At 33.2% G+C, this 27942-nt stretch overlaps 1 protein-coding gene and 1 long non-coding RNA gene across 3 annotated transcripts in view; one reads left to right on the forward strand and one right to left on the reverse strand.

The window, feature by feature from the left end:
* Window positions 1-27942, forward strand: part of ABCC9 (ATP binding cassette subfamily C member 9) — a 190340-nt gene that overhangs the window by 55753 nt on the left and 106645 nt on the right. For both annotated transcript variants that reach the window (XM_074268855.1, XM_074268856.1), the window contains exons 11-14: window positions 715-877; window positions 6439-6479; window positions 7069-7211; window positions 22944-23052. In XM_074268855.1, the coding sequence (XP_074124956.1) occupies window positions 715-877; window positions 6439-6479; window positions 7069-7211; window positions 22944-23052 (456 nt within the window). The remainder of the gene's footprint in view (window positions 1-714; window positions 878-6438; window positions 6480-7068; window positions 7212-22943; window positions 23053-27942) is intronic.
* On the reverse strand, window positions 20304-27086 carry LOC141543505 (uncharacterized). Its single transcript, XR_012482457.1, has 3 exons — window positions 27007-27086; window positions 20724-20785; window positions 20304-20388 (listed from the first exon to the last, which is right to left on the reverse strand). It is a non-coding gene; the product is annotated as an uncharacterized LOC141543505 (long non-coding RNA).

Below are 27942 nucleotides of genomic sequence, written 5' to 3' on the forward strand. Positions count from 1 at the left end.
CTATTAGTGGGAAATGTGGACATACAAAGGAACACATGTCTAAGGAATGTGTGTGGCCATGGCACTAGTGTGGAAGAACAATTCATGCTTCTGATTGTTCAGGACCACTAATGCCTTTTCTTGATATCGTCATATTGCTTGCTATACTCTAGCTTCTAGATGAGCTAGCCATTGTCTCTTCCTATATGGTGTCCTGATTTCTCTGTCTAATCTCACTTCCTTCCCTACTTGTCTAGGAGTCTTCCACTCCTTTTCTCATGTCCCCAAGGAATATGTTACTAAGTTGATTTGAGGACATTTTTCTTACTTCTTGCCCATGGCATATTTTCCCTTAATCTAAAATTTTCTAGTTATGCCTTTGAATAAAAGGAAAACCATATGCCTCAATAGGATAGAACAAACGCACTTTTTGTGACTTTATATCTTTTAGTAGTCTTCTTATATTAGTGTTAGTGTTTCATCAAAGAATTAAGACAAAAAAATTTTGAGGTATAGGATTTTTTAGAAATCATGTCATCTAACACATGGTTTTACAGATAAAGAAACTAACATGCAGAAATAAGGAATGTCTATCCCCATGTCACACAGCTGATTGATGGATAGGGGCAGCCAGAATAGCATCTAACTCTTCTATTTCTCAGTACAGAATTCTAATATACATCACTATCTTTCCTTTAAACTATTTTCACATTTTCTTGTTTCATTATTTTGCAGGATTATTCTACCGAAAGGTTGAAGAAAACAAATGAGATACTAAAAGGCATCAAACTTTTAAAGCTATATGCTTGGGAACATATATTTTGCAAAAGTGTAGAGGAAACAAGAATGAAGGAACTTACCAGTCTCAAAACCTTTGCACTTTACACATCACTTTCCAGTAAGTTAATAAGATTAAAAGTTGGTCAAGATATGAGAGGTGATCTCCTTTATCTCTCTCAATTTACAGCTGAGGAAACTTGAGTTCCAGGAGGGTGAAGTGAATATTTAAGGTTACATAGGTATTAAATAGCAAAGTTTGGAATCGAAAGTGGGTCTGTTTGACTCAGGTCTCCATCAATTATCTCTTTATCTCTTCTACTCAGAATAGTGTTAACAGTAACTGAAAATTGTTTGTTATACATTTGATTTAAATTTGTGGTTATGAAATTTTTGAGATTCATGTGAAATAATGGTAAGTAAATGTTCAATGAGACATCTAAGCTACTAGAGAAAGACACCGTTTTTAGTAATATTTAGTAAATATGATCTACTTAATTAATTTTTGTATTGGGAAAATTTCTATTAGTACCCAATTTAAGGATACAATTTTAAAACCTTTTATTATTGTACTGATTCCAAATCAACCCTCTATTACTTCCTTATCTTTTTTTTTATTTTGCAAAGAAATATTAAACTACCAAGTCTTTTTACTTTTCCCCACTTTATCATGTTGTCTTTAAAAATTTTATTTTCAAATTGGAAGAAACTTATCCCAATCACTTCTCAGCCACTTTTCCTATACTGTAGGACCCTGCAAGTTCAGAAAATGCCCATTTTTAATTTAAGCCAAACAAATCTGCAACAAAATTATACTTTAGATAAAGGAGCTAGATAAAGAAAAAATGACCAATATCATTTAATGCCAGTGCTATTGTCATTTTAGCCAAGTACTACTCAAAATCAAGACTAGTCTAGATCTTAAAGAGCAGTTTAGATCAATGTGGTTATTGCCCAGTAGGATTTTGTTGTGCTTCTTGTTCCTTAAATTGCTAAATATCACATAGACCAGGTGATGATAAAATTTGAAACTTGATGAGACTTTATAAATCTCTTAAATACTCGAAACAACCATTTCATAGATGAATTGGTAGATTAGTAATAACCTCATTCATAAAAAGGGGCACCAGATAAATGGTTTCATCAGACTGCTTCTGGAACCTTAATGAATCTGATAATAATCATCTGATTACCTACAGGATAAAATATTCAATCCTCAGTTTGGTATTTAAAACCTTCTCAATCTGGCTTCTTATGTTTCTTAGCTTCTTCTATTTCAATTTACTCCACTATACTATGATCAATCACACCAACCTCTTTGATGTTCCTTTCACATAAAATTCTGTATCTCAACTCCATGCCTGTTCACGAGCTGTTCTCCAAGCTTGGAATGCTCTCCCTTCTTACTCTTCTTTTATTCTGCAGCTTCTTTCAAGATTAGGTTCAAATTTCACTTTCTGCACAAGATTGTTCTGTTTCTTCCCTCTTTCCATAACATCCAATATTCCATTGTTAGTACTTCTTCTCTGGGCTTACCTTTAATTTATCCGGGATATAGATTTATTCACATACTTTCAAATATTCATTTAAATATTATTCATTATAATTATATAATACATAACCATATATTTTATTGTTATTTATTCTATATATTAGTTAATATATATAAAAACATGTGATCTTATATAATTATGATATTATAGTAAATTTTATGTTTCATTACATACATATTTACAGTTGTTTGCATGTTGCATACCTCATTGGAATGTGAACTTCTTGAAGGCAGGAACTGTTTTTGTTTCAGCACAGTGCCTAATATATACACACTAATGAATTATTATTATCCTGTCTTGATTTGTTTTTGAGCTCCCAGAACTTGTCATAAGAAAAATTGTGAGGTGCATATTTACTACCTTTGTAAATCCTCAAGTATTTGTTGTTCATTTACTATATGTTCAGAGCTGTACTAGAGATTATGGGATGGGAGAATAGAAGAAAGTATGACAGAATATCTTCCCTCACAGGATTTATGTTCTTTTTAGATAAGATGAATGAAAATGGAATACATTCTAGAATGTGTTATTCTAGGAGTTCACTGAAATTTCACAGACAGAAGGATAAAGTATTCATGGGTGAGATACACTAGTCCTTTAAGGAAGAATATCATGTGGAAAAGCATAAAGAACAAGGAAGACTATTCACAATGACAGATTATATTGAGAGGAGAGGCTCCTCAAATTTAGAAATATCAAAGAAGCAGGACACAGTTTATGGGAAAAACGGATAAGCAGGAGGAGACTGACCTACCTAGATAATATTAGGGAGTAGTGGGAAAGAAAATTGGTTAAGATGGAACACATTATGGATACTTGTTATGAAGTTTAGATTTATTATATTAGATAATAAGAAAATAAATAATACAATCTCTTTTTAATAGAGACTCTTAAGACATAGTACTTTAACTAAAAGAAATAACTTTAGAGATAGGAACTGTGGGCACTGAAAAACCATTAGGAAGATATTTAGAGTTAGGTGGAATTTTCAGTGCTTCCCAATTTATCTCATATTCCCTTAATCATCTATTAGTAAACTGATTCTTGAAGGGACTGCCCTTATGTATTATGATTTGAGCAATGTCAAAGGACACTTTTTCTAAAATATCCTCTTATGACAATATCTTCTGCTTCCTACCTTACTGGAAATACCTAGTGATGGGTCAGACTGGAGCACCAGACTTGGAGGAGATAAAGGGTAGCATGGCTATCTCTGAATATGTTAGTCCAGTCTTTTAAATTAACTTAGAATTAGAACTATATTCTTATGGAAAGAACAATGAATCTGACAGCAAAAAAAAAAAAAAAATCTTGATTTGAATCCTAACTCTATTGTTTCTTAGTATGTGACCATGGGCAAATCCTCTGAAGCATTTCCTTTATGCCTTTGTTTTCTCCTCTAAAATAATGATAGTAATAATTTCATTGCCTATCTCATAGCATTACTGCAAGGAACATAGATTGTTATTTATTTGTCCATTTGCACTTAACTTTTTGCAGCTGGAATGGTTTGCCATTTACTTTTTCCAGTGAATTAAGGTACATAGAAATTTAATGACTTACCTAGCTCACCGGCTAGTAAATGTCTGAGGCCATATTTGAACTCAGGTCTTCCAGGCTCTGTTCTTTATTCACTGAGCCATCTAGCTGCTTCCAAAGCCCTAAAAATGTAAAATACAATATAAGAAAAAGTTATTATTATTAAACTAGTAAATAAGAATTTACATTTGTGTGATGTTTTGAAGTTTGTATAAGACTTTACATGCATTTGATTCCCAAAGAGCCCTAGGATGTAAGCACCATAATATTATTATTTCCATTTTACAGACGAAGAAATTGAGACTTAGAGTAAAGAAACGACTTGTCCATGATCACTTAACTAGAAAAAAACTTGCTAGATGTACAATGGATTTTTTTTTTTGAACTTTTAAGTCTGGGCATTCTTTTCACTATTATTATATAATTTCATCTTTGAAAGCAGAGCAGGATACTAGAGGAGTTAGGTTTTAGGGTAGGTATTTGTGTTGAAGGGAGAGAAAAGATTAGGTGGAGGAAGCACCTCAGGGTTAGCTTATGGGCAGCAGAAGAAAAAGAAGGCACTTTATCTTCTTAATTATTTTGAATAGGGATATCTTTGTGAGTTCCAGTCTAACCTTGGTGCCAGTCAATACCAATCTATTTCTAGACTTTTGGAAGATATAAACACACACATACACACACACACACACACACATATACATACATACATATATATATATATATATATATATAAAACCATCCATCCCTCTATTCACACACATACTCACACAAACACATACATATACACACATGTGTATATGTATATTTTGTCATTATGAACTATGTATTCACTTAGATGGGCAGTGATGGTGGTTTTACTTTATTCTAAGAGAAAGCATAGAAAAGTGATGAAACTTTAGGCTTTGAGGACAGATGTAAAGAGTGTAACCTATAAAGCTGCACAAGGGAGAGTCAAATATGGAAGATGCAAATTTTTTTCAAATTGTTTTTCTTCTACATTTTGAATTATGTGGTATCCTTGAAACTGGACAATCAATTGTTACTTTATATTTGAGTTCCTTACTGATAGAGACTCCTATTAGATTATTCTCTTTTCTTAGCTAGAGGAGCTAGCCTACATTCCTGGTGGCTGAGATGATAGATATCTGGAAGAAAGGGCAAAGTTCCTTTGCCTTATTCCATAAAAGAATTTCCAACTCTCCATTGCCAAGCAGCCTTGTGCAGAATTTATATATAGAGCACTTCATTACTCAACGACTGGATCAAAAGAAAGGCAAAGCTATATCTTTTTATTAAGTTTGAGATAACTTCAGGTTATTCCAATGAGTAAATTTTTAATTTGAGCTTGAAAGAATAGAAAGCAATTTATAGGAATGAATTAAAGGACAAAGAAATATTAAGATTAATGTAGTAGTAATAGTAATGATAATGCTCAAAGAATAAAAGAGCTGAATTTAAAATGTTGCCCCTGCCTAAAACATGTCCCTATGATAATTGAGTCAATTTGACATTGCTATCAGATTTTAGATCTCGGGTAGTTGTGGTTAGGTTAAGTGAATATTGATTCACTTCAGGAATTCAACACTTATTTTTTTGACTCTGCTGTCTAAGAGTTAAAAAAAATATTGTTCATTGACAGTTTAAAATGTCACAAATTAAGTTACAAATGAGGTATGTTGAAGACAGCATTATAATGACATAAAAATACAATCTAGAAAACCTAAATTCTAGTTCCAGATCTTTGACTATTTGTGTAACTCATCATCTCTGAATCTTTCTGTCTAAGGCTTCAGTGTTATTATTATGGAAAATAGTCATATTACATTATTACCTTAGATGTTTTGAAAAATTCGATTTTCAAAAAGTATAACTGGCATCACTGTCAGTAGCTGAGGACAAAATATGAAATGCATCTTCCTCCTACTTTTGATTTTAAATAATGCATTTCTCATAGGCAAACAGAGGAAGTATATGAACAATTTTCTAGGCTACTGGAAGTGTGTGAACAACTGCTTTCATTATGTGAAAAGTCTCTCAATAAAAAGAACAAAAACAAAAAAAACTCCACAAAACAAAATTATAAATGATGTGAAAACCTTGCCCCTAATTTGTACAACACATTTTATCTTCTTGTCAAATTCTTTATTTTTGTTATTTGAAACTAATAAAAGACACTTCCTTTCCAAGAGAACAGAAAATAATCCAGATTATGTAATATTATATATAATGTGTCATATAGTTCTTAAAGATGCATAGTTGTTTAGTTCGCCCTCCTTTTGCATTTTATTAACAAAAGATTATTTATTTCCTGAACTCTTATCATTTACAATGCTTCAAATATTATGATATACATTATTTATTTATAATTTTTCAATTGGAGGAGAATAATGTCCTATTATAGTACCCATGTGGGAGTTTGGATGATTGTGGATAGGAAGCACCTATTAGGGAAAGTTTGTGGAATGATATTTAACTTTGCTCCTTGTCTCTTTTGGGAAACCTTAAAATAATAATAAATCATTAATTTAACTTAAAAAATAACAGTTCAAAGATTCTAATATATACACATATATTTTATTTCTTTTCACAGTTTTTATGAATGCAGCGATCCCCATAGCAGCAGTTCTTGCAGTAAGCAACCTTTTTTTTTTTTAATTTTAGAAAATATATAATAAATTAATGCCAGTATTTGTAGAAATGACTTAGGAAGGAATGAGTAGCTGACAATATGCCTATATCAACCTTCTTGTCTCTTTCTTTCTTGCTTAAAAAGCTATATTTTATCAATTCTGAAACCATCTGATTGTTAATATAATTTGATTGTTACATTGTATTTCAAGTGAAAAGTAAAAGTGAACAACTTACTATTTATAGAAATGGAAGTAGTTCTACTATATTTTGCACATTGGAATGTTGGCATTCTCAATGATAAGACCATACTTAAGAGAAACATCAAAATACATATTCTTGTTTCCCTGGAAAATTTATTATTAACAATTACACTCAAAATTACAAAATTCAATTCAGTAAAGATTTCTAAAGCTCCTATTTGTTTAAATGAGATGATTTGGCTGAATTTATTTTGCTTTTTTTTCTTTTCTAATTTTAGCATTATTAGATAATATATGAAAAAGTTTAGACTTGTTTTGATATGTGACTAATTTTTTGTTGTTGGAATTTTGGGGGGGCAATTCCTAATGGAATCTTTGTAATTCTGTAGACTTTTGTGACTCATGCTTATACAAGTAAAAAACTATTAAAACCAGCAGAGGCCTTCGCTTCCTTGTCACTCTTTCATATCCTGGTCACACCTCTTTTCCTGCTTTCCACAGTGGTCAGATTTGCAGTCAAAGCCATTATCAGGTATGTCATTTCTTGAAAACTTCAAGATTATGTTTTTCTTGGTTCTTTAGAAATATTATATGAGCCTTAGTCTATAAGAACTATTCACTTAACTTATGGTCTCTTTGAACACAGAATGATATTTAAATATGAAGTATGATTTTAAGTATAGACATTCCTTCTGTTTTCTATTTGGGAATAATTCTTGAGTTTTTTGCAGTTTTGTAGTTGTATGTGTCTCATCTCCCCCCCCCCCCCCAACTTGTTCTCACATAGTGGAATCAATTAATTAGTATTTATGAAATACTATTGCCAAAGAAATCTAAAATAATTTTATGAATTTTTATAAGAATTTCATACTAGTAACTGTGCATTTGGATGAATGTTTACAGAATATATCAGAAGCATCTACTCTAAGTATCTGAAGACTTTCCTTGGCAGAATGGACAAATGAAAACAGTTTGTTTCAACAACCAGGAAGGCACTTTGGAATGCTTAGAACTTATTCAGAAATCAAAGATATTAAGGTCATCTATTGCATCTGGGGGCTATCACCAGTCATCTTGACTTTTGCCTTGCCTCTGATCTCTAGAAGAGAGAGTTAAGGATGATGACTTTGTGTAACTCTGCTTCACTTAAATCCAATTCATGAGTGAGGCAAGATATCACCCTGTGATGTCATTGTTCCTCTTTGAGAAAGAATGAACAGCAATCATCAGTTAAGGAAAATAAAAATGTTCTGGCAGTCTTTTGATCTCTGCCCTGAAGAAATTTACATTCTTTTAGAAGGAAAAAGCAAGTTCGCAGATAAATCAGGAGAAGGTATGTTGAGGTCTATATGAGGAGGGGAACAGACAACTGTGATAATCAGGAAAAAGGTTTTCAAGGAGGGGACATTTGAGTTGAGCCTCAAAGGGATTTGGAGATTCCAAGTAGCAGAGGTGAAGATAAAAATTATCCACGGCATAGGAAGTGACCTGTATAAAGGTGTAGAGTCAGAAATGAAATGTTGCATACAGGAAATAGCAAATCGGCCATACATACAGAGTATGTATGAGAGAGAATAATATGTAATCCACCCAGAAAGCTAATCTGGAGCTAGATGATGAAAGGTTTTGAAAGTTAGTTTGTACTTATTTTAATGGTAATGGGGGAGCTATTGGACCTTCTTGACCAAAGACATAATGTGAGTATAGTAGACTTTAGGAATAGTTGGCTATTTTTTTTTTTTTTTGAGGACTATGAAAGATGTGTTCTTACTCATTGTAATTATAAAAATCTGTTTTAAGGTTTTTTAAAATTATGTTCTAATGTCTATATAATATCTAAAGAGCATAAATACACTGATTTTCCATTGTAATATTTGTGCCCACATGGGTTGTTTCATTATATTGATGTGGCTTATGAATGACATGAATAGATATGACTGAGGTCTGGCCCACTTTTGCAGAGGAGGATATCTAAGAGCCTTGTCTGCATTGCCAGCGTGCTAGATGGGAGAAAAGCTAGGTGTGATCCAGGAATGGCTTCCAGATAGATGATGCTCTTTGAATATCAAGCTACAATTATATTTATTACCCCCACTTCTTCCCTTATCCAATATTTTTAATCTAAGGGCTTTTAGGAACAAAACGCACTTCTCTGGTTGCTTTTAAGGGGAAAGAATAATACTTAAATTACTTACCTCCTTCTTACCAAACACTGGTTACATCAATAATATATATGGAGTAAATCCCAAAGCAAAATAGCATATAGAAATAAGAGAAGTTACACGGAACAGACTATAACCAAAGATTATACATGTGTGAGTGCACTCTTCAGCTGCAAGTAAGATACTCTGCTCAACCAAGGACACAAAAATTCACCCAGAGGAAATCTTTTCTCTGCCAGTTTCTAAACTTTCAAGTGAGTCCAGGAACACGATGAAGCTAGCTTCTCATGACTATCTGACATTCCAGCATTTTCTTCTATCATTTCTCTGTAGTATCCTTTGTCCATATTGTGTGCCCCTATCCAGATCTTCTGGAAGCAAGTAAGCCCCTTTTGCTGATGCTCAGCATTAGGGTCTTCATTCTCTCTGTAAAGCAAGGCTCGAGAATCTCCCTCCATACACAACCTTCAGCAAAGAGCCATCCCTTTCTGCTTTGGTGACTAACTTTCACACTGGAAGGATGTGAAATTAGAATTTTAGGTAATCTGTTTTTAAGTATGTCTTTAGGCAAGGGAGTAATAGCTTCCAGCCAAACTAACCTAAAGTTCTATTTGTATTTTTTTTTTTATTTAAAAGAGCCTTCAAAGATGATCAGGTTGAACCTCCTCCTTTAACAGATAATCAGAGACTCAACTAGGTAAAGCAGATTATTTAAGGTTTCTAGGAACTCTGTTACATCAGAACTAGTACTTTATAACAATTTTCCTAACTTTCTGTATGGGTGCTCATTCACCTACACTAGTGGAAGTTACTCTCTATGGAATAAATGATTAAAGATATAAAATCAACACAATTAATTTCTCAGTAATATGATATTAACCATGATAAGATATTATCTTTATAGACAATATAGTGCAAAACCCTTTTAGATGAAGAAACTGAAGTTTACAGAGGCAAAGTGATTTAACTGAAATTATATAGGCAGTAAGTAACTGAAGGAGGTTTGAATTTAGATGTTCTAACTCTGGGTCTAATTGTGTTTTTTCTGTTCTTTAGGTTAAATTTAGAGCTCAGGCCTTGCAAACCCTTCATGTATTGATTTCCCCCCTATTCATTATTATCTTCTTTCACTCTTGTTCAGTCATTTCAGTCCTGTCCCAATTAACTTTTCGTGATCTCACTTTGGGGGTTCTCTTGGCAAAGATACTGAAATAGCTTGCCAATTCTTTCCTCAGGTCCTTTTACAGATGAGGAAATTGAGGTAAAACAGGATTAAATTATTTTCTCAGGGTAACACAATTAGTAACAGGCTAGATTTGAATTCAGATCTATTCTAGGCCCATTGCTCTATCTACCATGCTACCCAGCTGCCCTTTTACTCTATCTTCTGAAAAAAACATGTAGACTTCTTACTGATTTTTACAGTATACTTGAAAATTAGGTCTTATTATAGCAGGGATATATTTTGGTCTTTTTTCATTTTCTTCATTAAAATTGATTCCTTTAACAGTTATATTTTAAATTCAAAATAATTCCCTCTGTTTAGCAACAGAGATAGAAAAAATGATAACATAAAAAGGCTGATTTCATCCAGATTGCATATATTAAGAGGAAAGGATAACAGATAATGGATAAGCTATCTTTTATGTTTGGGAATTTCTAAACCCTCTGTAAACAATTCTGATTTAGCAGGTACTGAAAAATGAGAACATTCATTCAAGAGTGATCTACTGTATTTCATTTTCCCAGTGGTGTGAAAAGGGACTTGCCAGCATGATAAAGATCAGTCTGGTTTAAGGGCTCTGCTCCAGACACCTCAAATCTTCCACAGAATAAGATGTCTGCTTATGTTAGTTCATAGACTTAGGCAAGCCAACCCAACTTTCACTGTGTATTCATTCTGGGAACCCAAACTAGAGACACCCTAAAAATTGATGCATTTTGCCAAATTGGCCAGAATCAGTCTGCATTTTCAGCTGTGCTTAGGGGACCTATGAGCAATCTTTGATGCCAGTTGGCCTATCACAATTTGGACAGTATCATTATAATCAGGGAAACTAGTCAACTGATTTCAGAGTGTCCTATGTAGAATTGGAGAAATAGCAATATTTGATTTTAAAACTTGTTTGACTAGCTTATACAAATGATCCCTATTTAAAAAATATTCCAGGTGTGGAGGGTATTCTCCATATTTTGGTTAAATCCACTATTTTACTAGGAAATTTTACATAATGGTGGATGTTGGGGAAAGTTCTTCATAAAAGGGTCATCCTAGAAATGAAAGTTCTCATCATTGTACTCTTTATAAAATCCAATAATTATGAGACAATTATCTAATAATTTAAATTATAACCACAACTTTGTGAAGCCCTTGAATTTGAACTTTCTGAATATTTTAGTACAAAGTAGATTTGTCCATAAAAGTTGAGACAAGGTAAAATGCCCTCCATTATATAAACTCTGAAGCAGACTCACCAATGCTTTCAGAATTGTGTCCTCACTATCCAGTCTTCTGGTACATTTGTAAATAATCCTGAATTAGATATCTTTTATTTCATCATGAAACATTCTAATGATATTCAAATATTTTCAATATTTTACTTATCATCATGAAAGACACTGAAGATATTAAAAATTTTTAATTTCCAAATGGATTTTGTAGCTGTCCATTAAATCATGCTCAGCAAAAAGCATTTGGGTTTTGGGGAGTCACACACTTGGTGTCATGCATCTATTCCTTAAGGCAGTCATGCTGAGTAAATTCTCTGTTCTCTGAGGTTCTGAGAGAGTTAATAGCTTTCTTTCCTCTGACTTTATCTCTTTTCATGGGATGGTACCCATTTATTGTCAAAAAGTTTGTGGATTTGTGACTCTACAGTCAGAAATAAGCTCTGAAATTCTAAATACTGGTGAACTCTAATTTCTTTCTGACCTTATTCTGTGAGAGCAAGTTATGATTATATAGAAGCAGACAAGCATACTTATTGTTGTATGCATATAATTGATAGACAGATGGTAGATCAAAAAAACGAAACAATGAACAACAAAATGATAAAACATCTACCAAGTACTTGTGAACCCCACTCTCTTTCAAAGACAGGAGATCTATCTAAACATGGATAGGATCAGTGAACCCAGGACGTTGGAAGTGTACAATTTGAATTCTTCCTTAAGCATACAGAGTATAAATAAGATATTTCTGCAGGAATAAGTTTTATTTATTCTTTTTGTAAACAAACCACAAAAATACAAATTCAGAAACTCTGGCTTCTTGTTCTTTTAATTTGAGACTAAGAACAAGGAAATGAGATCTGGAATTAAGGTAGGCTCAGAAGATAGGTATTTTTGTTCTGGGATGACCTGTCACTTATGAGAAAAATGTACATTAAGTTTTTTTGAATGCATTAGTTCATTGCCAGGAGAGTAGGATAGGCAGACTCAGTATATAGCTCCACCAAGCAGAAGCTATCCTTCCCTTCTCTGAACTAAATACAGTATCTTCTTACCACTTATCACATCATTTTCTGTCTCCTGTCCACCTTGTTTCCAGCCCAAGTTCACTGTCATTCCTTCAGTGGAAAAAGGCATCTATACATTTTAGTTATTTTTTTCCAAAAAAATTGGGAAAAATTACTTTTTGTTGCTTTGTTCTCACATACCTCCTAAAGAAGTGTTTGGCCCTTCTTTGGTGTTGACTTCAATCAGATATTACTGTTATCCATGACAGAATATTTATATTTCCTTTTATAGTCAATAACAATATCTAGTATTTATATAGTGCTTTAATATTCATAAAGTATTTATTTTTATTTTATTAAAGAAACAGAATAATAAAAACAGAAAAACAGAAAAGGAAAACAAAACAAAACAAACAAACCAAAAAAGAACATTGTCATGTGGCAGCAGAACATCAAGAGGATACATAATAAATCACCAGTTCTAGAAAGGATATATAATAGTAGAAGAAATTATATTCATGAGTATCCATTTTTTCTTTACCTCCTTGTAGGTTGTTCTTTCATTTTTGTATTCTCTTTCCCCCTCTCATTCTCCCTCATCCCTTCCAAGCAGGTTATAGTTAAGCAAGAATATATTTATGTATCTATATATAGCTATATACATATACACACATATAGACACACACATATCTCCTCCCTTCCCCCCCCCATATTCCTTTGCTGACTCTGCTAACACTTTGCTGTATTTCTGTTCCTTAACTTGCCTTCTATTACTTAATCTTCTCTCACCCATGTATCCCTTCCTTGTCTTCTTTTCCCACCCTTTGCCTCCCTGCTGTATCCAAATCTCTCCCCTTATTTCTTTATAGATTTTGGAGAGTGCAATACCATTCATAGAATATATTTGTTTCCCATTTAACCTATTACTAATGTGAGTAGGTTTTCAGAACTAGGAATCCTCTTCCCCTTCTAATCCCTGTCTATTCTTCCTCTGCACCTCATTTGTATAACATAATTACTGTTTTTAACCTAACTGCCTCAGACTTTCTTCTGAGCTACCCAAATGCTGGTATCAATCTTAAACATATAGTATACATTTCCATGTAAAAAACATAAACAATTTATTTATGTTAAATTCCTTGAAATTGATCCTTGATATTGGCTCCTATTTGTTAAATTTTCTATTAAGTTTAGATTTGGTTGAAAGTCCTGAAAATCTGCAAGTTCATTGACTATCCAGTTTTTCAATTCAATTTTACGGATAATTTTTCTGGATATGATATTTTTGGCTTCAGGCAGAGTTCTTTTGATTACTGGTATATATGATTCCAGAACCTGTGCTCTTTATTGTGACTGCTGCTAAGTTCTGTACAGTTCTAATTGTAGCTCCAGCACATTTGAATTGTTGTTTTCTTCATTCTTGCAAAATTTTCTTTGATCTGGGGTTTCAAAATTTGTCAATATTATTCCTATGTGTTTTCTACAAAGGATCTCCAGTGGATTTTGTGTCTTGGATTATTTCTTGCATTATTGTGTCAAGGTTCTTTTTGGTCACAGCTTTCAAATAGTCCAATTATTTTTATATTTCCTCTTCTTGATCTGTACTCCAGATCTGTTGTTTTTCTTATGTTTCACATTGTTCTGTTTTTTTCAATTTTTATAGTCTGTTTTGTTATATTTTGGACTCTTATAGCTTCACTGGCTTCCCCTAGTCCAAATCTAATTTTCAAGTAATTATTTTCATCTTTGAAACCCTGTATCTCCTTTTCTAGTTGGTAACTTTCCCTCCATAATCTTGTTTTTCTTGTATTTTTTTAGTTTTTTCTTGATGTCTCTCATTTGATTTTTAATTCTTTTTTGAGTTCTTCTATAAATTCTCTCTGGGCGGGAAGCCATTTAACATTACTCTTTGGGCTAGAAGAAGCTTTTTCTCTTTGAATGTTCTTCTCTGAAGACGGACCCCAGTCTTCCCTGTTCCCATGGTGGGGTTCTTGCTTCTTTGCCGGTTCATTTAAAAAAAAATAACATGTATTAGTATAAGCTCCTTTAATCTTGGGGTGGGGAGCATGGGACCTCTTTCTTTACTTCAGCTTTCTCATCAGACTTGGAACTCCAAACCAAAAGCTCCTCCCTTCTGCAAGTTCCCACAGCCAGCAGCATCTTTGCTCCACTGCCTTTGTATTCCACCAGGTGTACTGGTTCCTTCTCATGGGGCTGCCACAGCTGAACCTGATGTTCCCAATTAGCCGAGGTTCCATCAGTCTTCCCAGACTTAGACCGGTGTGATTCCTCAAGCTATCTAGGAGGTGAAAGTTTTTGTGGTTCCTCCTGAGGCTTCAACCAAATTCAGTCTCCAGAGTCCTCATGTGGTATTTCTTCCCAGCTAACTAGAAGGTGTTTGCACTTCATGCAGGTTTATCCCCAGTCCAGGGGCTTTCTTCAGGTCTTCTTGGATTGTTCCCGGAGGACCCCAGTTCTGCCCCAAGTCTTCTTGATTTTTCACCAATCTATGGATTTGTTCTGTTTGTTGGGGGAAATCTGGAGAGCTGACCATCATCTTCCCAGAATCCTCCATCATCTAGCTAGCTAGATATAACAGGGTTGGAAAAGAAAGAGTTCATGTTCTTAGGGAACTCCCATTCCATTAAAGGAGACTATGTAGATAGATAGATAGATAGATAGATAGATAGATAGATAGATAGATAGATAGATAGATAGATAGATGGATATAGATATATAATTCTTTATATATAGAATGTATGTATGTATATAAATACATATTGAAAGTTGGATGGTATTATTTTAACGAGGAAAATACAACCTTTGTTCAAAAAATTTAGGTCATGCCTTAATGTATCAGATGATGTCAAAAAAAAAAAAAAAGGAAGTACTCATATAATTGAGGTTGAAATCCTTTTGATTTGAATTGTATAGACAAATGATGTACATACACATGTTTTTTTATATATATATATATATACATATGCATGTGTATGTGTATGTACATTTTTTCTGTGATAGATTGCCACTTTATGTAAAACATTTATTGCTGTGTTTTGTTTTTACTTCATAGTCATTTATGGAATACCCCCTTCCCTTTCTTTTAATTTTCTGAAGAATGGAAGTCTGTGGCAACAAGGGAAAAAATAGTTGAGCATAGTTACTGTATCTTAGCTTTTGATGTACAACACAATGACAGTATATACAGTATTCTGCCTTCCTAATCCCTTGTCTATTTGCCAGGAGGAGGGTAACTATCTCATTTGTCCTATTCTATTTAATTTGCAAGAATAGACATTTTAGTTATTTGATGAGACAGCCTAATAGATAGAGCCCTAAATCTGGAATCAGAGAGATCACAACAGTAGACATTTAATAGCTGTGTGATCCTGAGTAAGTCTTATCTCAGTTTCCTGGCACCTACCTCATCTGATTGTTGTGAGGATCAAATAAAATAATCTTTGTAAATCACTTCGCATAATTCCTGGAATATAGTGGTGCTATATAATTGCTTATTCCTTTTCACTTGAGTAGTTACTCTAACTCCCAGCTTCTTAAACTGTGGTTCTTGACTCCATATGAGATCTTGTAATTGAATGCAGGGGGTCACAAAATTATGATTTATTATCAGTAAATGTTTGATTTGTATACCTATCGTATATCTATATATCTGGTGTCAGGTAAAACTTCTTAGGCAAAAAGGGGTCACAAGTGAAAAAGGTTTAAGAAGCCCTGCTCTAACTAATGGGTTGAAGAATAGGTTGTTGTGAACAAACTCTGGGGGAAGTTTTCTATACATTATATGATCAGGAATATTCTCTTCTTTCTATGGATGGTGTGGAATAGAGGATAATTCTATGTCATTCAAGAGTCAAAAAGCATTTTTAAGAGTTTCCTATATACCAAATACTGTGCTAAACACTAGAGATACATAGAAAGAAAAGACATGATTCGGTGCTCTCAAGGAGCTGTTATTCTAATGAGGGAGACAGCATAGGTATGAATAAAATGTAAATCACGTAAATGGGAGATAAAATCAGAAGGAAGGCATTAGTAGTGGGCTTTAGGGGGACCCAGAAAAGGCCATTTAGAGAAGACAGGATTTGAGATCAGCCTTGAAAGAGATTTAGGGAAACCAGGAAGTAGAAGTAAAGAGGGAAAGCTTTTCAAACTTGAGAAAAATCCAGTAAAAAGAAGTTGAAAGTTGGTAGATGGATTGTCATGTGGGAGAACAACAGAAAGGAAGGTGTGAGAAGATCATGAAGGGATGAGGAGGACTTTAAAAGTTAAACAGAAGAGATCCTGAAGATAGTGGGAAGACAACTAGAATGTACTGAGGAGAGAAGTGATATGGTCAGAGCTGAACTTAAGGAAGAACTCTTGGGCAGTTGAGGATGACCTGGGAAAACTTGAGAAAGAAACACTAATCAGAAGCCCATTGCAATAGTCTAAGCTTGAGGTGATGGTGGCTACATTAAGTGATGACATAATGAGTGGAGAGAAGGGGACATGTATGAGAGATGTTATGAAGATAGAAACAGGCAGATGTAGCAACAGATTGGAAATGTGGGGTGTGTGCAAGTGAGTTGAGGATGACATTTAGATAGCAATCATGGGAGACTGGGAACTTGATAGTGCCCATGATAGAACTAGGGAAGTTGTGAAGATGGATCAAATTAGGGGAAAAGGTACTGAGCTTTGTTTGAGATGTCTAAGGAAACCTCTACTTTGAGAGGTGTAAGAAGGCAATTGAAGATGCCAGATTTAACCCTAGGGGTGAGTTTACGATTGCATAAAAAGATCAGAGAGTTATCTGTTCAGAAATGGTATTTGAGGCAGATAGATGGTGCAGTGGTTAGAGTACCAGCCCTGATGTTAGGAGTACCTGAGTTCAAAGCTGTGTGATCCTAGGCAAGTTCCAATTGCCTCAGAAAAAAAAAATGATAATTGAATCCATGGGAGTTAATGATATCTCCTAGTGGGATAGTTGGAGGGGGAAGAGAAGAGGGTTTAGGATTGTACTTTTGAGGAGACCTTTTTTTAGTGATTCGTTACCTGAAGAAAGATCCTGTAAAAAAAAAGTGGAGAATAGGATGGATTGTTCAGACATGGAGGAAGAGAACCAAGAGAGATCAGCATCATGAAAGAGAGATCAAAAACAGTAAGGACTGAGAAAACCATTAGATTTGGCAATAATTTTGAAGGGAGATTGTCAGTTGAATGATGAGATAAGAACTTAAATTGCAGAAAGGTTAGAGGAAAATGAGAAGTGGAGGACTATCTCAAGGAGTTTAGCTGCAAAAAAAGAAAAAGATATAGAATGATAGCTAGCAGTGATATGACCAAATGAGGAATATTTTGGGGTAAAGAGAAGACATAAGAATATTTGTAGGTAATGAAAAGGAACCAGAAAATATATAGAGATTTATAATTAGTGAGATAACAGGGACTATAGAAGGAGCAATGTTCCATATTTGCCTTGAAAAAAATGCTATATAAATCTCAGAAACAAAGAAGGAAGAGATAGTGGAGAAGTCATTTGAGTGATATGAGATGAGGAGGAGAGAAGTTGGAGCTCTTGCCAAAGGGAATTTTTTTCAGGGAAGTATGAAATAAGGTCTCCAGCTGAGAGGATGCCATTGGTAGTCTTGAAAAAGAACTAAAATATTTGACATCAGTCAGGAAGGTATAAAAATAATTGCCTGGGCTAAATTGAGATTATATAACATAAATTTATAGTGTACCCAGTGAGCATGCAGTGTCATGCAACTGAGACATAAGGGATGGAGTAATCCAAAGTCATTATTTAGCAAGTAATGATGATTAGTGATGAAGAAGTACGAGATTACATTTGGTAGGATAGTGGAGTTGTAAATTCATCCATCAAGATATCAGGGGTGGAGGACAGTGTAGTTTAGTTGTAATGGTTTAGGAAGGAATGGAAAGGCTGGTGGATTGGAGTTGACTGAATATAAAGATCAAAGTTAGGAATTGTAAAGCAGAGGGAAAAATGATAAAAGATTCACAAACTTGGGAGTGGAATGCTTGTGCATAATGACAAAGTCAAAGTTATGGCTATCTCTGTGAGGCTGAGTTGATGTGAAGGAATAGCTAATGAGAATTAAAGTAGACTGTTTATATCCTTTGATCATTTATCAATTGGGGAATGATTTAAATTCTTGTAAATTTTTATAAAACTCTTTGTATGTTTAAGATAAGAGATCTTTATCTGAAAACTCTCTTAAAATTCCTTTCCCAATTTTCTGCTTTCCTTCTGATCTTAGTTACATTTGTTTTATTTTTACAAAACCTTTTAAATTTCACATAATTGAAATTAGCCATTTTACCCCTTACTCTGATCTCTATCTCTTGTTTACTCATAAATTGCTTGCATAGTCATAAGTCTGATAAGTAATGTGTTTCATGTTCTTCAAATCTTCTTGTAATATCTCTCTTTATATTTAGATCATGTATCCATTCTGACCTTGTTTTGGTAAATGGTCTATGTATATCACTTTCCAGTTTTCCCAACTGGAAAAGATATACCCCATTTAAAATAACTCTAGATACCATAAAATACCTGAGAGTATGAATTTGCCAAAATAAACCCAGGAACTAGATAAACAAAATTATAAAAAACCTTTTATACAATAATTGGAGAAATATTAATTTTTCATGGGTAGGCAGGACCAACATAATAAATTATGATTAAGCCTAAACTAATTAATATACCCAATATTATCCCAATTAAATTACCAAAAATCATTTTACTGAATCAGAAAAAAAATAATCTTGTGAAAGAAAGACTGAGCTAGTCTTTGCACTCATTGAAGAAGGAAAGAGAGCTGGAAGTCAGTAAATAACAATCACTGGACTCCAATAATTTGTATTGAGTGAACATCAAAGGATGAGAGATTATTGAATGTCAAAATGAAACTATTATGACTAGCATTTCATATAGTGCTTTACCAAGTACTACACACACATAAACACACACACAGAGTCTTATTCAATTCTTACAACAAACTTAGTACTTTAGAGATGAGGAAAATGTGACTGAGAAATATGAAGTGACTTTCCCAGTGTCTCACAGCTAGTAAAAGTCTGAGTCAGAATTCAAAGTCAGATCTTCCTGACTCCAAGTTAATAACTCTATATTATTTTACCTATTTATTTAAGATGACTAAATTGACTTCCCCTAACCATGACCAGTAAGTTAGACAATATGAATATGAGTAAAGGTGCTGGAAAGAATGCCCAAGAATATTGCACTATCAGGAGAGATTGAGGCCTTAATGAAAGCCAGAAGATGGAGGGAGGTGAAAGAAACAAATCTTAAAATGAAGCAGGAAAAGTTTGTTTGCTTCTAAGTAGGTGGTCACATGTGACCCTAGAAATTCTGCAGAAGTGAATCCCTAAGGGTGCTTCTCTTTACTTCTTTTGACAGTTTTCAAATGTCAGCCATCTCCATATCCATGCCAAGTGTAAATGAGTTACAGAAGAGAACATTAAAAAGGGTAGAGGAAGATAAACTTTCTTTTATGTGCAGGGATAGACAGACAAAACCTCATCTTTGTGTTTTAATAATCTTCTACAGATTTCAGTAAGATTTTCTGACATTTGGGAAATGGAGCTGAGAAGTGAAATGAACCAACTTTGCTTAAAACATCAGAGTATGGCTTCACCTGTATGTCTGTTATATAATGACAGTCTGACTGAAAGATGTGAGGGCAGGAAGTTTTTCTTTTAAATTTTTGTATAAACTACCTTTTATGATCAACCCAATAAGCACATTACAATAACATAATTAAATATAAAGTTGATAAAACTGGAGAAGAAATAAGTAGCATATATTGAGAATAAAATAACAAAACATAATTTTGATCATGATCCATCAATTAATATTTATTAAATGCGTACTCCAAGTAGGCACTCTTCTAGTCATTAAGGTTACCAAGACAAAATGAAATATTTATTGCTCTCAGAAATTTCATATATTCTATTGGGAGAGAAAACATGTGCTTCCAGAGTACTGTGCCTTGAAAATTTGCAAAGTAGATTTTTGATGACTGAACAAATGTCCATTTTCCTAGAGATAAAATAGGAAATTTTTTAAAGGTAGTATGCCATAACATATATATATATATATATATATATATATATATATATATATATATATATATATATATATATTTTTTTTTTTTACAAGTGCTGCTATGGAGAGACACAGTTTCTAATGTAAATAGGTCCACATTTTATGATTCAAAGTTAACATCTTGAATAGAACTGATCTTTATTCATTTTATAAGTTTATTGAGGCTTATATGAGATGATTTAGCCCCAACTATAATTACATTGATATTTTAAAATATCTAAATATGTTTACATATTTTTAAAAGGCTACAGTTTTTTTGTTTTACATACCATGATGGTGCCTGCCTTCATATCTCCATCTTAATGTGGATCCATCTTTTCCTTGGTAAACTCTTAAAAGAAGATAATTACAAAATTATATTGTTAATGTTGTTCTTTTCTTTCTCCCCACCAAATTCTGTTTTATTTTTTTATTTTTGAAAACATATTAAATCAACATGCCCTCAGGGAGACAATCATAGATGAGATTTTAATTTGAAGAAGTGAGATTCTATGTAAAAGAATCTTCAGAAATATTAGAATAATACCATATGGTTTTCTTGTATAGTTTTTTTGGGGGGGGAGAGCATACTCTTTAATCCACCTCCATTTATTCAGTAACAATCAGTCAGTTGGTTAGCACTAATTAAGCACTTGTGTAAAATGCATTATGCAAAGACAGGAGATGCAGAGATAAAAGTAAAACAGACCTTGCCCTTTAGAAACTCCTATTGTAATGGAAGAGACAACATAAACTAACATGGATATAAGGGAAATACATCCATGGCAGATCCAAAGGAACCTGGGCAGGATGATGCTCATGTTGGAAAGACCCCATATAGAAGGTGACATGAAATGAATTTTGAAGCAAACTAGATATTCCAAGAGATAAAGAAGAAGATGAAACATATTATAGAAATGAGAATAAAAGGCACCAAAAATCAAGGAGCATCTTATGTGAGAAACAGCAAGATGGTTAGATTGGCTAGACTGTACAGGCTGTGAAAACTGAAATAGTAATTTAGGAAAGGTAGGATAAGGCAAGATTTTTTTTAAGAATTTTAAATACCAGACAAGTTTATATTTGATCCCCAAAGTAAAAGGGAACCATTGCAGTTTAAAGAATGGGTATGGACAGATTATGGTCAGAATTATGCTTTAGGAGAATCTCTTTGGTTACTGTGTGGAGGGATGGTTTAGAGGGGTAAAGACTAGAGGCAGAAAGACCAATTAGGAGATTATTGAGATAATCCAGAAGAAAGGGGAGGAGAAGCTGATAGAGGGAGGTTACTATATAAATGAAGAGGTGGGGAACATATGAGGGAAATGTGAAATAATTATCAACTGATTGGATATGTGGGGTAAGTGCAAGTGAAGAGTTGAGATTGACTGGAAAGATAGTAGTGGTACCTTTGAGGAAATAGTGAACGTGGGAGGAAGACTGGGTTTTGGAGTATACACTGAATTTGAGATGTCTCTGGATATGTCGGGTAGGAAATTGATGATGAGAAGCTATGTATGAGTAAATAGATCTGAGAGTTAGCATTCAGTTCAGTCTAATTCAACCAAGATTTATTCACTGCATACTACGTGTAAAGCACTGTGCCTTGAACTGTGGAATACAGTATATTTAGTTAAGATGCAACTCCTGGATTTATAGGTTTTGAGAGGAGATAACAGCTTGATATGTAAAATATATATAATTAATATGTGGAATATTTACATATTACAGAATGGTGATGATGATGATAATTAATGAAGTGGGCTAGTTTTTTGGGGCACCTCCAATCTTGAGCAAAAGACTATTAAAGGATGGCAAAAAGGAAAAGAGCTTCCTAGAAAAATGGACTCAATCAGAGAGGCTCACCAGGATTTATACCGAAGGCTGCCTCTTCTCACTAAGCAACCCAGCCATTAGTCATATTATTAGTGGCAAACCTTGAGAAGATTTTCTTCTCTCCTAAACTCAGTTTATTTGTGGTGTGATGAGTAGTTAGGAGACATTTAAGAGTCCTGTGTATTCATTCTGTGTACTTCTATGTTGGTTTCAAATAAGGTGGCCAAAGCCAGAAGAGGCCAGCCAGGGTCGAGTTGGAAGCAGCTCTGGAAGAACTCCAATTTACTAGGCTCAGAAAATTTATTGTACTTCACCACATGTTAAGTTCATCCCTAACTTTTATCTCCTCAAACTCAGAATAGGCTCTTTATAGTGAGGGGTAAAATCAATGAAATTAAAAGTAACTCAGAAAAAAAAGTGAATGAGAGTGGAGAGAACTTGATACTAAAATTCAATTTTAACCATATGATCATAGATTTTGATCTGAAAGGACCTGTAAGGATTATCTTGTCCAACTGTCTGATTAATCCAAATGAAGAAACTGAATGTGGATCAGAGGAAGGGAAATGAGTTGTCCAAGATCACAAAGCTAATAAGAAACAAAGATGGAACTGTTTTATAACTTAAGGCATGGGCATATCAACGTATGTTTTTCCATTTTATTTTTTTTGCAGTGTTCAGAAGTTAAATGAATTTCTCTTAAGTGATGAGATTGGTGATGACAGCTGGAGAAATGGTGACGGTTCTCTAACCTTTGAGTCTTGTAAGAAACACACAGGAGTAGTAAGTTCTGTTTACCAAATGGGTTATTGTGTTTTGTTGTGTTTTAAAGAGAAGAGTATTTTTAAAAGAACATAATTAATTGCGGTATGAAATTGTTCTCAAATGTTCTCAATTTGGGGGTAATTTTTTTTTTTTACGCACAAGCAAGGACAGTTATCATTGGATTTAAAAACTCATTGATTACATAAAACTAAATAAAAACATAACCCAAATCAAACAAAAAATCCTTCGGTATAGTAACAGTACTATTACATTGATATATACTTTTCTGTTTATAAGGTATGTTGTCTTATCTGATTCTCATCAATAACGCGAGATAAGTATGTAACATAATATGTAATATATAATAATTATTATTATTCTCATTTAATGGATGAGCAAACTGAAGTTGAGTAGTTATAATTCAAAAGAATTCAGTCAAATTGCTAGGAAGCAAAGTGGTAGTAAACTTGAACTGAGTTTTTATTTCTAAACTTCCAGCTTATTACTCTTTCTGTTATGTAAAATTACTTTAATCATTATGTTTTATGTTTGCCTAGAATTTTTAAATCTTCAAAATACATTTATAAATATTAACTTTTTTATATGATGTCTGTCCATTTGTAAGAGTTACTCTAAAAGCAAAACATGTCCAATTCAAAAGGAAATTGAAAAGTTTCTTAGTCATTCAAGCTTTTGCTATACCTAAAAACAAAACAAACTTACAAGATAACATTAATTTTTATAAAATACAAAATTTAATTATGAAAAAGCCCTTAAAATTATATAATAATAGTTATTTCCATGGATCTTGTTAATGGTATATATTTTTTTACTTGTGTAAATCATAAATCATACAGACATTTTCATTTTTTCCATTCTTGTTAATTCCTTCTATAAATTCTCTAAGAGGATCTATTTAATTTCCTGGAGATCTTACATAAAGTTTTATGAAAGAGATTTACTCATTTTTGTAGATGATATTATAGTGCCTCAAGCCCCAGGATATTACTTGGTCTCTTTAATGAGATATGTAATTATTCAATTATTCAAAAATCTTACAATCAGTAGAGGGAAAAATCAGATGAATGAAAAATTCCTATTAGTACTTATATCTTTAATAGACACTACAGGAGGACAGTGAGTTGGGACTAGAATTGAAAAGGAAAAAAATAGTAGAGTGTCCTACATTTGGAAAATTGTGCACTACTTCTCTTGATTCCAAGATAGTCTCTAGATTGAAAGACCTGTGTTTTCCTAATCACACACAAAGTCATCCTGGTGATACTATATGATTTTGAGGCTTAAAACACTGTAGATTCAGAGGAATTAAATATTCAGATGATCTAAAAGAGCCATGGAGGAATGAAGAATATGCCTTTGTATATCTCCCATATCTGAGGTGTCTTGTGAAGTCCTTTAAAAAGCTTTGATGTCATTTCCTAAACAAAACCATTCCTGATGCCCTGAGAAGTAAATGCTTTCTTCCTCTTTAAATTATTTGAATAAATTAAAAAAATACTTATTAAGTGATTATTATCTAACAGATCCTGAGCTAAACATGGGAAGATAAATATAGAACCAATATAGTTCCTGCTCTTAAGGGGTCTCAGAATTTTCAGTGTTCACTGGATAATCAACAACTATTCAGTTCAAAAAGAAATGGAAAAGTTCTCAATCCATTTGAACTTTATCCAAACCTAATTGCAAAATAAATTTATTAGTCAGAATCAACTATTATCAAATACAAAGTTTTATTGAAAGAGCATTTTGAAATATTACAAAGGGGTCCTTTAAATTGTATAAGATGAAAAAGTTATAAGCATCCAGTTAAGGTTCTCAGAAGAAACCTTCTAAATTGGAGGAGAACACTGTAAATTGAATTGAGTTGAGGCTGGTATTAAAAAAGAAACTTGTCCAAAGAGCATATAGATTCTTCATAATTATTGAAAACATACTATATTTTTAATTATTAATATCAATTGAGATTCCCTCCAAAGGAAGTGGTATGTTTACAATAGATGTATATAACATTGATGTATTTTTATTAATGTAATTTTTATTTATGTAATCTGAGGGATTTTTCTTTTTATATATAACAATCTGTTAATGATATCAAATCCTGGAACATTGCAATTACTCCTAAATAAAATGCTAAATCATTTGAAGGAATTTTATCTAATTATCTACATGATGAAAACTAAGTGGATGAAAAATTCTTTATTTTTCTCTAGATAAAAATGTACAGATAAATGGATACCCATAGAATATATATATATATATATATATATATATATATATATATATATATAATATTTATATCTCATTCAGAAAATGTGATTGCATAGTAAACTAGGACCAAAGTTGAGCAGGATAAAGGAGCATAGTTTGGAGTAATTTTAATGATCCCATTATCTTGAAACAAAGGATTCTCCAGTGATATTATAGAATAGTGACTCATGGAATAACACAAATCTCTAAAAAGTTAAATTCAGGGTCACCCAAAGGGTAATGGAAAGGTACATTGTAGGAGTGAACAGGCTGCAACCCATTACAACTGAAGTATGGTTTAAACTGTGTCATCAACTGGGGAAAAAAAATGGCTGGTTACACAGCTACAGGAAATATGGGACAATCAATGGACAGCCTGGATACTTCATTACTATCTACACATTGTCAAGACATTGAGAGGAAAATCTCTAGCACATTGGGTAGAGTTGCTGTCAAAATTTTCTTGCAATACCAGACTAAAATTGTAGAAGTTCAGCAGGCAGGGATAGAGTGACATCTGCATTGTTGGAGGGAAGGTCAACATTGACAAGATCACAGATCTATCAAAGTATTGAAATATTGAACTATTTTCTTTTAGGGTCATTTGTCATTGTTCTAGATCCAAGCCACAAAACTACAAATCTTAAAAAATGGAGTGAAAAAAGCTGTGTGTTTTAAAATAACACTAATGGAAACTCTTCCCTGAGTTCACTAAATATACTATGTATTCTGTCAAAACTTAGAGTTAAGTGGTTTTGGCTGTAGAAATTCCATGGAACATTAGTGACATTTTGGTGCCAAAGTTTCTTCAAATTACATCTGTAGAACTCCAACTCACATCTCTGTCAACACTTTTCTTGCTCCCACCCTCTCCATAGTTTAGAAAAGAGCATGAAGTAATTTTTGCTGACCGTCTTTGGGGGACAATAGTACTACAGAACTGAATATGTCTAAAAGACAGTGATTTTATGCTTATGTGTTATTGCTAGTATTATTATTGAAGGACAAACAGTTTTAAATTATATGACATTTTTCTAATTTATCTCATCCAGGGCATTATTATGATTTATATGAATGTATATAAATGTATATAGATTTATATGAGTGTATCATAGACAAAACCTCTAGGTTCAGGAAAACAATTTTCTATTTAGGTATAGACCAGTTTATTGAGTGGCTTCTTTATACATTTATCATGTATAGACATTACTGGGTGCTTATATGATCTCTTGGTACACAGCACAGTTCATAAAAATAACTAAACTAAGTACTTTTCTGTGAATCTTTGTGATCCACTCAGGCTTGAATCCCAGGACTCAGAATTCTTTATCTCTGGAAACTTGGTCAGGAACTTTGAACTTTTTTGTGAAATGGCCCACTCACTGTAATGGGCATGATATTTGCTTTCTCAGTTAATTTGTTTTGTTTTAAATCCAATATTATTTGCCTTCTACAATTCCATTAAATTACTTTTTAAAATTATTGAGTTGGATAATTACTTTATGCTGAAAACTACCCCCAGAAAATTCCTGAATCAAATTTCAAGGCTTCTAATCTTTTCTATCACAAATTTACAAAGATAAGTTTTTTTGCAGATATAAGGACCTTTGCCTATTTTTATCAAAAATGAAGCCAAAATGAAACCCTGGAGAAAGGCAGTAAATCATTTCCAGTCATAACCTAGCTCCAAATACTTTAGTTTACCTTAAGTCAAATTTTTAGCAGCCATCTTCGTTGGAATGACATTCTGGTGCTGGGAATCATTTTTAAAACATTGACTCTTAAGGAAAAAAAAAAGAACACATGGTATTGTTACAAAGAAAACACATATCTGGAGAATGCTTTTTGAATCTTCAGTTTTAAATCTCAGACAGATTTAAATATACTTGGATTTTCTACTGAGGGATAGGAACTTTCCTTGGAACTTAGCAGGTAGATAAAAGTCCCTGGTGAGGAAACTTCCTCTTTTAAAACTGGTCAGCACCTTCTCTACCACTAATTGATTTATGAAATTACCTTGAGTTTTCAACAAGGGAACTAACTAGGTGGCACAGTGGATAAAGTGCCATGCCTAAAGTCAGGAAGATTCATTTTCCTGAGGTCAAATCAGACTTCAGACACTTACCCGGGCATGTCACTTAATCCTGTTTACTTCAGTTTCCTCATTTGTAAAATGAGCTGGAGAAGACCACTCCAAAATCTTTGCCAAGAATATCCAAAATGGTGTCACAGAGATTGACATGACTCAAACAATTGAATCACACGGGATTCATGAATTAAGCAACTTGCTCAGGGTTGTAGAAGCCAGGATGTGTCAAAGGGGGAACCTGAACCCAATTTTCCTGGTTCAGAGGCCAGCTCTATCTCTTATGCTTTGTTTCTTCTTTTTTGCTGAAGACAACTATAATTATATTTTGTATAGATCTGAAAGGAATTTAAGGAATTTCATTTTGTCATATAAACTTTTTTTTTTGGGTTAGGATCATTGTAAATTTGATGATGTCAATAACATCTAAAAGTGCTTTTTATTAGTCTTTGATAGTTACATAATCTTACGAGTAGCATTAGACTGGTTACATTTATTACAGTTATCCCTTCCATATTGTGGAGGAAAGTATGTAAATATTTTGGCCTTCCCTT

This window comes from Sminthopsis crassicaudata, chromosome 5 (assembly GCF_048593235.1).
Source record: "Sminthopsis crassicaudata isolate SCR6 chromosome 5, ASM4859323v1, whole genome shotgun sequence".
Classification (NCBI taxonomy): Eukaryota; Metazoa; Chordata; class Mammalia; order Dasyuromorphia; family Dasyuridae; genus Sminthopsis; species Sminthopsis crassicaudata.